This window comes from Mirounga angustirostris, unplaced genomic scaffold (assembly GCF_029215605.1).
Source record: "Mirounga angustirostris isolate CCGP_5_RB_7025 unplaced genomic scaffold, mMirAng1.0.hap1 SCAF_5, whole genome shotgun sequence".
In the NCBI taxonomy this organism is placed as follows: Eukaryota; Metazoa; Chordata; class Mammalia; order Carnivora; family Phocidae; genus Mirounga; species Mirounga angustirostris.
In genome coordinates, this window is record NW_026991713.1 from 128303813 (window position 1) to 128319526 (window position 15714).

The following is a 15714-nucleotide window of genomic DNA, read 5'->3' on the forward strand; positions in this document are numbered from 1 at the left end:
GGTATTTATGTCCCCATTCCTTTAATTTAAACTGGCTTCAAGACTCATTGTGACCAACAAAATGTAGCACAAGTGACACCATGTAATTCTAGGTGTCAGAAGACTTTACAGCCTCTACTCTCACACTTGGAATGCTGCCACCTATGTAAAGAAGCTAAGGGTATTCTTCTGAGATGAGAGACCGCATGGAAAGGAGGCCCAGCATCAACGGCCAGACATGGGAGTAAGGCCACCTTAAAAGCACCCAGGTGTTCAGCAGAACCACCAAATGACAACAGCAACACGATCTTAGCAAGACCAACAGAGGACTCACCCAGTGTCAAGAAGTGTAAAGGCTCTGAGATTTTACCCTTGCAAGCTGACAGGTTAGTTGGCCAGTTTCGTGGACTCTGACAGAAGACGTTAAGACTCCTAGGTCAGAAACAAAGGACTCTTTGACTGACAGCACAGCGTGAAGCATGAGCTTCATCTGTCCATCAGTTCCCGCTGGCCCCTCTGTCCCAGGGGAGGTCAAGGAGTGGCCCAGGTTTGCGTCACAACTGAGGAACCCTGAATTTAGGGAACCTCATCTTTTATAACGGGCTGCAGGTGAACCTGTTCAGTCTCTGACCCAAGGGCAGGGCAGAGACACGGTCTTTACCTGTGCCAGATAGTAAATAAACCTGCTCTCTGCTAGGGAGAGAGCCATCATATCTACCTTCCAAGGCTGTTTGCTATATAAACATCCTGGAAAAGACAATCAAGAACAAAAGCTGTCAGTGCCTCTGCGTGCAAGACAAGCAGTAACTGAGACCCAAGAATTGTCTCTCAACACCCACCTGAGCAATCACTGACAAACAAAATGTTTCTTGTTCTAAGTCACTATGTTTGGGCAATTCAGAGGACTATCATGAAATACAAAAACATGGAAGAGGAATTCTCAAAAACATTCATAAAGAAAACTGGGTCACAATAAAGGAACACAAATCAAAATGACAGAGGACTTCATAGCATTCTAGAAGACAGTAGACCAGACCTTCAAAATCACAAGGGAAATTTTCTGCCTAGAATCCCATGCTAAGCCAATAATTCACCCCCAAATCTACAGTATAATAAAAAATTTTTTCAGGTATGAAAAGACTCAAAAGTGTTTCCTCCTATGCATTGTAGAGCACGAGATTCGATAAAACGAGTAACTCAAGAGACCCAAAAATGTGATATCCCAGGGACAGAAAATCCAACACAAAATAGTAAAGTATCAAGGTGACAACTGTATACCAGACCTGAAGAGCTACCAGATTGGAACAGGAGGATGGGGGATTGCTAAAGTGAAATCTCCAGGAACGGAAAATGGAACTCCTCCATTTGGAAGTGTCCATAAGTATTTAGAGAAATAGCTAACAGGTTATGACCTGTCTATTGGAACAGTTACTAGGTGACAGCCACATGGGAAACAAAGCAAATTCAAAGAATTTGGTTATTAGTAAAGAAAAGGGAATCATAGTACACAATGTGGCTCAGCAGCCACTATAATGTAATAATACTGTGATCACGGACTACTGATTTAACCAAAAACTGTAATGAAGAGAAGAGACTGCATAAGAACTAAATCTTCAAATACTATAACACACAGTCAAGAAATAATATCTAAGGTGGAGATAATATTAAGAAATAATTAGTGTAAGTATATTGTTAAGAAATACAAAGCTACAGACAGAAGCTCCTTTCAAATCTGTTGAGGGTGTATTATATGGTAAGTGTTACAGTAGCAATCACTGGAAAGGCATATCCTCCTCTATAAATCAAGAAATTGACACACTGACTTGTCAATCATTCAATTAATCAATCTGGTGTAATTCTGGTTAACACGTATCAATTAGTTCCCTAAATTTTCTTTTTTTAAAGTAATCTCTACACCCAGTGTGGGGCTTGAACTCACAACCCCGAGATCAAGAGTCGCATGCTCTACCGACTGAGCCAACCAGGCACCCCAGTTCCTAAATTTTTATCAACCCTTTGCACTCCTAAAGAACTGACTTGCCAGATCCATGAAGCTAAGAACCAGACACTGTGATAATACTAACACACTGTCACTTGTGAATCCCTGTCCAAGGAGCTAGCCTTTCTTTCTCTTGCATCTCTCTTTAAATACCACATATTTTTTTTTATTTTTTTACTATGTTATATTAATCACCATACATTATTACATCATTAGTTTTGGATGTAGTGTTCCATGATTCATTGTTTGTGTATAACACCCAGTGCTCCATGCAGTACGTGCCCTCCTTAATACCCATCACCAGGCTAACCCATCCCCCACCCCCCTCCCCTCTAGAACCCTCAGTTTGTTTCTCACAGTCCATAGTCTCTCATGGTTTGTCTCCCCCTACGATTCCCCCCTTCATTTTTCCCTTCCTGCTATCTTCTTTTTTTTTAACATATAATTTATTATTTGTTTCAGAGGTGCAGGTCTGTGATTCAACAGTCTCACACAATTCACAGCGCTCACCATAGCACATACCCTCTCCAATGTCTATCACCCAGCCGCCCCATCCCTCCCACCCCAATACCACATATTTTTACATACAACATGGTTATCTTTAATATGGCTTATTTAACCTTATAATACAAAAGGCACACAATGAACTTGAAAATGTATCACTTTGTTAGTATAATGAAATACATTTTTTAAATCATATTTATAGCCAGTGTATCCATACAGCTCTTCAGAAGAATTTATTGCAGTGCCTACTGCAAGGTACGTCCCAAAACCTGGTCACCATAAGTGATGGAGAGTATAAATTTGCAAGTTTACTAGACTGGCTTTCTAAGGTGTATCTCTGAAAACTGAGGACTGAATTGGCGAAGTATGATGCTAATATTTAAAATATTCTACATTTCCTGTATCACATTCGCACAGAGCTGGAACATTAAGAGCGATGGGAAACCTTAAGAGCACTGGCTTTTGGAGGCAGACAGAGCTTGAGTGTGTCCGTTCCAGCACTATCAGTCAAGAGCTGTGCCCCATTATCCCATCTATAAAACCAGGATAGTGGCAGCAGTTCTACAGTCATGAAGATTCAAATCATGAACATACCTAACATGGGTTTTATAGCTGGCGTCTATTATTATTCTGCCTTAAGGGAGACAGGTCAGGAAAGAACAAACTCGGGATCAGAAAGGGACAAGTAAAGATTAGTTCCTGGAAGCAGTGAGTCAGACCACCTGAGTCAGATCCAACCTGTGAGCCCAGTTCCAATATCACCTCTACCATAAAAACTTCCTCAATCACCCCACTGATTATTTAAACTTCAAAAACATTATCAGAATAACGGATGCTTTTATTCCAAAAAAAACAGCTTCTATTTATTTACATCTTTGACTTGGCTACAAACAGGGACTCCCCGGGCAGGATATCCCACCCATCTCGTTATTTCTGTAGCACACTCAGCACCCACCTCATGAGGGTGGGACACACCCAATAATGTGCAATAAAATGAGTCACCGTCTATACCAGAAACGCATGCTACCAACCTCTTTTCCCATACCCACTGTAGGCAATAATAATCGAATCAAGCATTCTTTCTCATTGAGCCCTGGATACAGCCTCAGAACCGTTCTCAACACACCACTCCAAAAAACCATTACCAGTAGATCTGAGCTGGCAAACAAGATAAATCCAGTTATCATCCTTAGTCTGTACTATTCATCTGACTCCATTTAGGCCGCCATGGAAAAGAGTGAAGGAATCATGTTCATTCGTTCACTCATTCAACAAATACTTATTGAGCCCAGACTCTGTTTAAGTTATAAGTGTAAACAAGACACCTTATAGAACTGAAAGTCTGGAGTGAACAAAATGTCCTCTATGTGGAGGTAATGGGAGATCAGGCATGAAGAATCGAGAGCTATGGCAGACCCCAATAGCCACTTCCCCATTTCTCTGTTAATAAAACCTCCAATGTGTTCAGAAACTAAGTGCCCTGTGCCTTATGGACTTCTCCCCCAGCCACGACAGTACATACAGACTAATCTACCACCCATGGCTATTCCATCCCCCTTGCCCGTGAGGGACCCGCCCCTGACCAACAAGGGCGAGAGAGCTCCTGAGAAAGTTTGTCCTGCTCTTAAAGAGGGACATGAAACAGGATCTCTGGATATGATAGTGTGAGGACATGATTTTGAACCGACTATGGAGAACCTGGACACTGGAGAGGAAAACCAGGAAATTCACAGAGAAGCTGATTTTGAGTCCTAGCATCCCTGAACTACTATACCATAACTGTCATGCCTTAGGGCTCCTTATGAAATAAGTTATTTGCCTCCTTATTTAAGCCATGTTTAAAACCGGACACTGTCTTTGTCTGGGCTACTCTAACAAAATAACATACACCAGGTATAAACAGGAATTTGTGTCTCACAGTTCTGGAGCCTAGAAGTCCAAGATCAGGGTGCCAGCAGGGTAGGTGCTGGTGACAGCCCTCTTCCGGGGTCTGGCCACCTTCTTGCTGTGTCCTTACATGGCAGAAGGGGCAAGGGAGTTCTCTGGGGCACCTTTTATAGGGCATAAAGACCATTCAATGAAGCCTCTGCCCTCATGACCTTATCACCTCCCAAAGATCCTGCCTTCTAATACCCAGTATCTTTGGGGGTTAGGATTTCAACATATGAATTTGGGGGCCACACAAACACTTGGAGCACAGCAGATCTTCTATTACTTGAGACCAAAATCACCCCAACTGACCCAGGGAGCAAACACAGGGAGTGCTGGATGGCAGGTTAAGGAGATAAAAGGCCACATTCACTTCATGGGAGATGAAACTGAAGAAATTATATTCAGAGGCTTGGTCTGCCTTTTTTTTTTTTTTTTAAGATTTTATTTATTTATTTGACAGAGAGAGACACAGCAAGAGAGGGAACACAACCAGGGGGAGTGGGAGAGGGAGAAGCAGGCTTCCCGCTGAGCAGGGAGCCTGATGCGGGGCTTGATCCCAGGACCCTGAGATCATGACCTGAGCTGAAGGCAGATGCTTAATGACTGAGCCACCCAGGTGCCCCCTTGGTCTGCCTTTTAATTTCTTTGTTGTAACAACTAACTTGGAAACCTAGAGGAAAGCATTTAATTAAGAATTTCACTTTCTGAGATACAGACCCTAATACATTAGTGTTGAGAGCATAAACTGGTACAATGGTTAGTGAAAGCTATTTGGCAATGCTGGTCAAATGTCTTTTTTTTTTTTTTTAAGATTTTATTTATTTATTTGAGAGAAAGAGCGGGGACACGAGCAGGGGAAAGGGCAGAGGGAGAGGCAGAAGCAGACCCCTGCTGAGCAGGGAGCCTGATGCAGGGCTGGATCCCAGAACCCTGGGATCATGACCTAAACTGAAGGCACATGCTTAACTGACAGCCACCCAGGCATCCCCTGGTCAAGAGTCTTAAAAATTTTTATAACCTTTGCCCTGTGACTAGGGCCTGGGATTCTTATTGCATAGAAATAATCTCAGTGTTCCATGCAAATATGTTCACTGAAAAGTTACTTTTCAGTAAAGCTGTAAATGACCTAAATGTCCAAAAACTATGAAATTAGATCAGTAGTAACAAGTACATAAACATGAAAATTAAGCAGTTATTAAAAATAATTTAAAAATTTTCCATTTTAAAAACATGGAAAAATTATGCTATGGTTTCAATGATAAAAGAATAAAAAATCATACATGTAATATGCTCTTAACTTAGACTAAAAACATATTTAAAAAGACTAGAGAAGATGTGCCAATATTTGAACAGCATTTGCTTTTAAGGTGGTGGAACTATAAGTGATTTTTTTCAGCTTCTTTATATTTTCTGTGGTTTTCAAGTTTACCATAATGAGGAAGTATTACTTTGATAATTAAAAATGAGGTGGGGGCAATTTTACACATGATGGAATTCTAAGCATTCATATTGCTCCCACTCCCTACCATTTCAGAATTTATCTTACCAAACAAAACCAAGTCATACATATTCCCAGAGTCTACGCTAAGGAAAGATGCTTAATTGCTCTATCTCAATATCTACAAATAACAAGTAGTAGTTCACTACTGGTCCACTCACAATAAAAAGAATATTCAGTAACTCTAATTCATTAACTCCACTCTACTTATCTGTAACTATAATACTGTATTCTTTGATGCAGGGAAATATTCCATATGGAGCTAAAATGTTCACATACTAATAGATGCAGTTATGGTACTCTATAAATAATATTTGAAATACACACTCATTCACCTGTTACTATCTGAACTCAGGGAGAAATTACTGATAGGAACCAACCTGGATTACTCTGGCCTGAACTCAGATTATGTAGGACTTCAATTGCTGAACAAATGAAAACCATTAGGATGTCCTGATCCAAGGCCGTGAGTCCTATTGCTGATACGAAATCTAGAATAGGATTGTGCTGTTATCTGTAGGGTAACTTGCTCTGTTGATCAATAAGTGATGACTGATACTGTGACTAGTGAGTCTAGATTTTAATCACTTGGAGGTTGTTTTGTTCTCTAAAGTCACACCAACCAAAATTGTTAACTAATATCCGCTTAGATTAGGTTAAATGACATTATTTTTGGGTAAATTAAAGCTCCATAGGGTCTTCTCATCTTATTTTTTTATTCGCCCACTCTTCACTGGAAGGTCAAACAGATTAAGATAGCAAGTGTTGTATGAACTGAGAGGTTAGCATTCCCCTTTACAAGGATGGAAGAGACTCTCAGGCCTAACAACACACATATGGTTAAGGCACTGCCACCTACTTTGAGGCATCTAACCATCTTTTTTCAAGAAACAGACTCTTAACAATAGAGAACAAACTGATGGTTACCAGAGGGGAGGTGGGTGAGGGATGGGTGAACTAGGTGATGGGGATTAAGGAGCGCACTTGTCATGATGGGCACCGGGTGATGTATGGAAGTGTTGAATCGCTATACTATACACCTAAAACTAATATTACACTGTATGTTAACTGGAATTCGAATAAAAACTTTAAAAAAAATAAATATTCATAAATAAAATAAAATAATAAAACAATATAAAATAAAATACCATTGACTCTAAGAAAAAAAAAGATTAGGATAGCAAGGAATATACTAAGAGGGATACACAACCAAGTCCACACACAAAACACAAACACTGAGCTTTAAAAACACACATTTAGGGGCACCTGGCTGGCTCAGTCGGTGGAGCATAGGACTCTTGATCTCAGGGTTTTAAGTTCGAGTAGGTAGAGATTACTTAAAAATAAAATCTTTAAAAGAAAAAAAGAAGACGCATTTGAAGAAAGCTACTTAGCAATGAAACACAGCAACACAGATGAATCCCAAAAGCATTATGTGAAGTTAAAGCAGCCAGACACAAAAGAACACATACTATACAATTTCACTTAACATGAAGTCCTAGAACTGGCAGAACTAAGGTATGGAGATATAAATCAGATCAGTGTTTGTCTGGGGTGGGGCGGGGGGAGGTAGGCAGCATCGGCCAAAAAGGTGCAGCAGGGATTTTCCTGGGGAATGGAAATGTTTGGTATTTTTTATGGAAGAGGTGATGAAACAGGTATATGTATTTATCAAAACTCACCAAACGTTACACTCAGGATCTGTGCATTTTGTAAATGTCCCTCATTTAAATTACACCTATAATTTTCAAGTTTTTAACCAAAAAAGGAATCCAATCTAAAACTACTACCCTTTTCAGGGATGCCTGGGTGGCTCAGTCGGTTAAGCGTCTGCCTTTGGCTCAGGTCATGATCCCGGGGTCCTGGGATCGAGTCCCACATCGGGCTCCTTGCTCAGTGAGGAGCCTGTTTCTCCCTCTGCCTGCCACTCCCCCTGCTTGTGCTTGCTCTCGTTCATGCTTATTAATAAAATCTTAAATTAATTAATTAATTTTAAAAAATTACTACCCTTTTCAAATCAAAGGCTTTTCTCAGCCTGAGCAAATGACATCTTCATTCATCTAGCTGTTCAGCCGGAAATGAGAGGGTGATTCTTACCACCTCCTTCTCTGTCACCAAGTTCTGAAGGTGCAGCTCCAAGACATCTCAAATCCATTCACTTCTCCCCCTCCAGGGTCACCACCATAGGTCAAGCCACTGTCAGTTCACATTGGATCCAATGCAGTATCCCCCTAACTGGTCTTCAGTATCTACATGGCAACCAGTCCTAGTTCAAAACCTGAAATCTGCTCAAGTCACTCTCTTGCTCAGAGCTCTTCAATGCACTCCCACCGACCTCAGAATAAATTCTAGGATCTTTAACAGAACTCCCACACACCCTCTTACCACCTCCCCCATGGCAGCAACCAACTCTTCACCATTCAGCCCTCCACACTCCAGCCACATGACTCCCTTGTAGTGTCCTGCAGGTCAAGACCTTCCATGCCTCAGAGCCCTCCTTAATGCTGTTCCCTCAGCCTGAAGATTCCTCCCTCCACCCTTCACCTGACTACCTTCCACCCAAACTTCCTGTCTCAGAGACGCTTTTAAGTTACTTCTTCCGGGTATTCCCTGCAATCCTTAGCCAGCCCACCCCCAGTGATTTAATGTCTCATCACAATTTTCACTTACACCTTTACTGGTGTGCTTGTTTAATATTCAGACTGAGATCCATGATGATGGTGAGTGCAGTTAATGTTTCCTAATTGCATACAATAACAGTATTGGGTGAGACATTTTACACATGATCTCTTTTCATCTATGTAACAACCCAAGGTAAGTTCTAGGACATCAGTCACCCCATTTACAGACAGACAGAGAAAATGAGGCACAGAACACGAGAAATTACAAAGATATGATCTGACAGTAGGCAGTGGGACTAGAGGACCAGCACTATGCTGTATCAACTCCCACAAAATAGGAAGCTGAACCATCAACTCCAAAAGGGCTGGGTCCCTCTCTGATCGGTACATCCCTGTGAAGCAGAGTGCCCCACAGAGCTGTTCAACAGTATTTAACAGGACCGGCCACAAGCTCCCACAAACATCTGGCCAATGAAAACCACCACAGGGGCTCTTCAGTATGCTTACAGTACTTTCTAATGTTAGAAATTATTTTCTTTATAGACCCATTTATATGACCTCATTATTGTTTTTTTTTGAGAATAAAATTATGTCTTTAAGTATCCCAAAGTTGAGTCTTGGCTGACTATTCTGTTTACTTATCCTGCAGTTATTCCAAGTTAATGAGGCTCTCCATTAATAATTTTCAAGTTATTATGAGGCTGAGAATACCAAAAACAGAAATATAATCCAGAAAGCTACACAGAAAATGCATGACAAGAAAAGCGGGGAGGGTTTTAAAATTAGCGTTACTGTGGAGCACCTGGGTGGCTCAGTTGGTTAAGCGTCTGACTCTTGATTTCAGCTCAGGTCATGATTTCAGGGTTGTGAGATCAAGGCCCACATCAGGCTCTCTGCTCAACGTGAAGTCTGTTTAAGACTCTCTCCCCCTCTCCCTCTGCCCCCCCACTCACGCACTCTCTCTCTCTAAAATAAAAATACATCTTTAAAAAAATTAGTGTTATTGAAAACATATACAATTCTAATTACATTTCTAAGTTCCTTCATCCAACAAATGTCTATCAGGCACCTCTTATGTGTCAGGCATTGCTCCAAAAGCTAGGAACAAAACTGTCTAAGTCCCAGTTTCATGAAGCCGGCATTCTAATACCTGGACAGTTATGGGAATTATGTCAGATGGAAAGAAGTATTATGCAGAAAAATGAAGTGAGGCAAGGGGGTGAAGAGTACAGCACCAAAATGTGCCCACTCATACCGCGGAGCAGTATTCAGCTAAAAGGAAGGAAACTGACACACGCCACAACATGGACAAACCCCAATGATATCATGCTGGTGAAATAAAGCTGGTCATAAAAGGACAAATACTGCACACTTCCACTCATATGAGGTACTAAGAGTACTCAAAATCACAGGCACAGAAAGTAGAACGGTGGTGGCCAGGGGCTAGGGGGAGGAGGAATGGGGAGCCAGTGTTTCCATGGGGACCGAGTTTCAGTTTTACAAGATGAACAGAGTTCTGGAGGTGGACGGTGGTGATGGTTGCACAACATTATAAATGTACTTAGTACCACTGAGCCGTACACTTAAAAGGTAATTAAGATAGTATATCTTGCACTATGTGTATTTTACCATAATAAAAAATTTTTCTAATAATTCCAAGGGAAAATGATTTCCAACCTAGAATCCTACAAAAATGGAGTACAGTACAGCAAGGGTTCCTGTTAGGCTATTTTAGAAAGGCACGTGAGGGATGAGCACTTAGGTGACATGAACTCTGAGCAGAAACCTGAATGAAAAAATAGGAACTTCATTAAATTCTATGATTCTTAAATTTCTTCAAGTTTGCACTAAAAAGACTGAAGCATAGCAATGTTTTCCCTTTATGAACAGAGGAACTACATGAACAGAGAAGGCAGAGGTAGGGTTAACCACGGAGAAGAAAAAGTTAAGGAATTACATAATACACCTAGTGAAGCTGTCTGTTTTTAACGGACAATTAATTTTTATCTTAAAAGCTGAAGTATTTTGGGGCACCTGGCTGGCTCGGTCAGAAGACCATGCAACTTTTGATCTCAGGGTCATGAGTTTGAGCCCCACACTGGGTACAGAGATTACTTAAATAAACTTAAAAAAAAAGGTGAAGGATCTCAAAGGATCATACCATGCCCTCCTCCCCCTGCCACCCTCTCCCTACCTCCAGACAGTAGAGTTATTATCATACCTATTTTCTCAAGGAAAAGATGACAGGAACTGCCCAATTTCATAACCAGTGACTACGAGAGGAGGAAGTACCCAATTCTGAATCTTATAAATTCAGCATTGACAAGAAATAGAGGACAAAGATCAGGACATAATTTTAGCTAGGAAAAAAAACGGGAGAAAATGGGCGGTGCCTGGGTGGCTCAGTCGTTAAGTGTCTGCCTTCTGCTCAGGTCATGATTCTGGGGTCCTGGGATCGAGCCCTGCATCGGGCTCCCTGCTCAGTGGGAAGCCTACTTCTCCCTCTCCCACTCCCCCTGCTTGTGTTCCCTCTCTCACTGTGTCTCTCTGTCAAATAAATATTTAAAAAAAAAAAACGAGAGAGAATGGTTCCAAAGCTAATGTATTTATTTTACATGGTAATCACTGAGATTCAATCATCACAACATTTCTTCATGATAAAGTTTCAAGAATTTTTTCTGGTATACTTTACCTTCCTGAAACCACCAGAGTTCCATCGTCGAGTAAATAATCCTTCACATTCTGAGGAAGTGGAAGAATGACACTTAAAAAAAAAAAAAAAAAAAAAAGGCATTTACCAAAAAGGCATCATTCTAAAAGACCAACCATAAGCAGAGAGAAAAAAATCCAAACTCAATTAATTTTTTAAACACTTGTTCCCTTTATTTTTAATATAAAATGGGAAATGTTAATGATGTACATTTGGTAGTAGCACATTAAAAATTAGAATTAATATGAATAAATCCTGTGGTAAACTAAACTTTGGCTCATGTATTACCACAGTCATGGTAAAGACACAAAACGAGCCAACTACAAAGGACCATACTGAAATTAGAGCATGAAAGGCATTAGCGCAAGAGAATTTTGAGTGAGTACCTGTGTCTTTAAGAAATCAGACACCAGCAGATATTTGCAGCAACACAGGAAATGTAGCAAACTAAGCAGAAACAGCATCTGACCATCTTCTAAGATAGAGGGCAGAGGCAGACTTAAGATCTGGAAACCATTCTTTGTTTGCCAATGAGCACAAAAGGCTAAGAATTCATGATGTCTCTGGGGTGTGTTTTGGTGGTCTTCCGTTCAACTGACTGCTAGAGCTATAAAGCTGCTTTAGTTTACTTTGTTTCAGATAATTAAGGGATGGCAAAGCCATAACTGAAAGTCACTTCAAAATCTCATGGGATCATTTGTTTTTTTACTCTGTAATAATAAATCATCAAGCGATTCTGCCACAGGTACGTAAAAGCAATGCTATTATTTTGAGGCATATATTCTTTAAAAAGTGAAAAGAAATGATGGCCTGCTTTCACAGAGTCAAGAGAATGTCATCGACTTATGCATCATCTAATTTTCTGGCATATTAAAAATGGTTTTTGTGCACAGAAAACATTATTCATGGGCTATTTCAGTTTTAAAGACTAATAGCTGATCTATCAAATTTACAATTTTACATTCAAAAGCCTAGTCCTTCAGGCCTTTAAGGTCAACCACCAGATCTTACTACTCTATTTGTAAATCTGCTAAATTTTAACCAATTTCAAGTGAGCCTTTGAAACTTAAAAGTTGCTCTAAAATTTTTAACTCTTTTATCAAAAGAATCTATTCAATTTTATTTTTAAATATGTCAATTGTCTAATCACAAACAAGACTTCCCAAATATTTACCTCGTAATGGAGCCAGCAAACTAAACCGTAAGTGCAGTCAATCTCAAGTTTTTGCACGCATTCCAATACTACCTAAAACCTTGAAAAAATTTCTTATTCATTCTCCAAGAGAATTTTTGAAGTTTATCTTCTCAGGGGCCTGAGCCTGAAAATGCTGGCAGGGATGCCAGTTCCCAGACATCTAGGGTGGTTTTCCTCACCACGATGAGAACACACGGAGCCCTCTTTCCTTAGTCATGTCTCTAAGCCCCAAATCAATGATTTCAGAGTCCACGTCCCTTGTTTTTGAGTTACACTAATTCTCAAGTCTGATTCTGAATCTGTACTTTCCCTCCAGGTTACATCACCCCTTGACTGGATTCAAAACATCTGTTTACTGTTGGATTCTATTCTGAATTCTTTGCATATTCTTCCTACTGGAGGGTCTTCAACTCTTAAAAGATATTAGCTGACGTCAAGTTAGATTCTGCTTACTTCTCATCAGTCACTGAGTTCTACAGTCCCAGTTATGAAGTCATCCTAATGAGGATATCGTGCATTACGTTATGTAAGTCAAGGAGGATACCAAAGTGATTCCATTACAAACTCAAAGCCTATGACGGGGGAAAAAATACAAAAGAAAAAATCATAGTACAACATGTTAAATGCTGTCCCAGGTGAGGATGTACCAAGTGCTACCAAAATTCAGAAGGAGGAACCGTGCCTGAAAGACTGAGGCCATAAACAAGTCATCGCCAGGCAAGCTTTACACAAAGTTAACGAGGCCGTCAGAGAAGGGCTTAAATCGGTCGCTGAAATCCAAGTGCAGGTAAGAATCCAATGAGGCCTGACTGACGGATGTAAAAGAATTAAATGATGAAGTACCTATCCCATTCTATATCCTATTCAATATCTTATATATTCAACATCCCATTCCATATCCAATTCAAGTGAATATAATTATGCACATAGAGACAAGTTATTCTAATACAATTTTAAAGGTAAAAACAGGCTTTAAAAGATTACTTAATATAGCCTTTATGTTTGAGGAAAGTAACAGATTTAGAAAAGTAAAGGGGCCCAAAGTCATCTAGCTCATGATTCTTAAGCCCGAGTCAAAGTTCTAGGACTTGTCAAAAAGTAAACTTGTATTCTTCCCCACCTAATCATCTCTGACCCATGATTAATAAACACTGGAAAATAATGCTGACTCAATAACAAGAATATGATCTCAGCATTAAAGCTGACAATGACAATGACAAAGCTAATACAACCCCACCAGATTGGCCCAGATGATGGAGGGATATCCTGTCATATGTGAGGTTCCAGTGATATCACCACAGAACTAAACAGACTGAAGAAAGAGTTTAAAGACAGAGTAAAGAACAGTTTCAGGCCACACAGTTTAGTTGTAGACTGTTCAGAAAATCCCACCTCCTGGTTTATTTTTCATTCTCAGCTTCCAATGAATGGTACACATTCTAAAATTATTGTGCTTCAAAGTAGCTTTGATTAAATCCAAAATGTAACAACAAGCAGCATTTCCGTATGTCTACTACATGCCAGAAACTGTGACAAGCATTTTAAATGTTTTATCTCATTTAATTCCCATGACAATCCTATTATTTTCTCAAATTTCCAGATGGGGCTTAGAGAGATTAAGCAATTTGCTCAAGATGCTGGTGGAACCAAAATTCAAAGCCAGGCAGATGGCCCTGATTCCAGAATCTAATTCTTAACCATTGTGCTCTACTGCTGAAGGCAAAGGAAAACTATGCGAGAGGTTGCAAAAGGCACCTGCACAGATTGCAGTTCAAGTGAACAGTGTGAAATGTCTGGCAGGTTCACAATATACCTTCTCTTACACCAACACAAATAACTCTAGCATCATCTCAGACCCAAAGCCTATCTCAACTACATAAGGTAAGACTGGAATATCCTAAGGAAAGATAACTTCTATGTTAGGATGTACTGTCCGCTGCTGCTGTTGAAGCTCTTCCTTTTATTTTGGTGTGACTTCAACCACCTTCAAATGCAAGGATGATCTATCTTCCTTTGAGCTGCTCTAACCTCCAACTAAAAGCAGATTCTATGTATGAATTAACAGGATGGAAAAGAACTGCCCTCTGAATAAATCTCCTTATGCTCTTCCAATCCCTCAGGATTTCAAAACCATTTCCCTCTCTGTATTCACACCCTGCACCAAGAGGACAAAATGAGAAAAGGACAGTTGATACCTAAATACGTGATAATCTAGGCCTAAAGGGTGACGGGACAAAATACAGAAAATCCTGTTCATGAATATGCAGTTCTTTGATTTATCCCTCTTAGTGAGTGAAAGCCTACTCCTTCATCATTCTCCAGATGTCATGATTGCTGTTGAACATTTGGGGGTATTCTCCTAGCTGCCTTGCCTCTATTACCTTGAGTGACCCCGTGAAGGATGAAACAGTTACTCCTCTGTTTGACCTGCAAACCAGGGACGGATTCCCTGTTGTAGGCCAGAGAGATAGAAAACAAATACTGTTCTATTCCTTTTCCAGGAATGGCTTCCTCTCACAGTACGTTACCAACCCTAACAATATATAACTACACTAACGCTTTCCATGCACACTATCATATGGGAGCTTCGCAATAGGATTTCAGGCAGGGTCTGTATCACTGTTCTCATTTCACAGCGACTGAAAGCAATTAAGTCCACCGGGGTCAGTGGCAAAGTCCAGACTACCTAGTTCTCCTGATCACGTCCTCTCTCTGGCAATTCTAAAAGCAGTGATGGTGAACCCCCAAGCCTTGAACTAGCTTAATCCCCCAGTCACCCCGCCTCTGACCTTCACTGTACCACGACATGCCCTTCTGCCTCCCTTAGCACCCCCCCCCCCGAACGCAACACGAGGCACAGAAAACAAGGATCGACTTCATTAATCCCCCCCCACTGAAATACCACTAGGAAGTCGAAATCTCGGCACTGGCCCTCCCATCCAATCGCTATAAGGCCTGCATTTTTTTATTTAATTTTTTTTTTTTTTTTTTTTTTGGATGGAGCTAGGACTCGCCCAAAATGTCGCAGTTCCCTTTTGCCTATCGGCCCGACGTAACCCCTCCTGTCTTACCTCTTGATGGTAAGGCTTCGGAACAGTGGATACCAGGCGGAGAACTGACAGTGCAGCACATGCTCCTTCTTCATCCTCCAGCTGCCGCCGCCGCCGCCGCCGCCTCTCCCTCTCCTTCCAGCACCCTCCCGGAACCCAGGTCTCCCGTCCCGGAAGTACCCGCCGAGCTATTTTGGCTCAAGGACTCTTCCGGTCCATAAAGTAA

General features: G+C 40.8%; 1 protein-coding gene, 1 long non-coding RNA gene and 1 other non-coding gene across 5 annotated transcripts in view; 2 read left to right on the forward strand and 1 right to left on the reverse strand.

Moving 5' to 3' along the window:
• The window catches only part of CDC123 (cell division cycle 123), a 58905-nt gene extending 43262 nt beyond the window's left edge, over positions 1-15643 (reverse strand). For all 3 annotated transcript variants that reach the window (XM_054507364.2, XM_045874428.3, XM_045874427.3), the window contains exons 1-2: positions 15510-15643; positions 11226-11297 (exon numbers count right to left, since the gene is read on the reverse strand). In XM_054507364.2, the coding sequence (XP_054363339.1) occupies positions 11226-11297; positions 15510-15583 (146 nt within the window). In that variant the 5' untranslated portion in view covers positions 15584-15643. The remainder of the gene's footprint in view (positions 1-11225; positions 11298-15509) is intronic.
• On the forward strand, positions 6675-6797 carry LOC123845161 (U6atac minor spliceosomal RNA). The gene has a single exon (XR_006790994.1). It is a non-coding gene; the product is annotated as a U6atac minor spliceosomal RNA (small nuclear RNA).
• Positions 11817-14330, forward strand: LOC129045813 (uncharacterized). The gene is made up of 3 exons (XR_008506058.1): positions 11817-11988; positions 12755-13225; positions 14039-14330. It is a non-coding gene; the product is annotated as an uncharacterized LOC129045813 (long non-coding RNA).
• Positions 15644-15714: the final 71 nt, after the last annotated feature.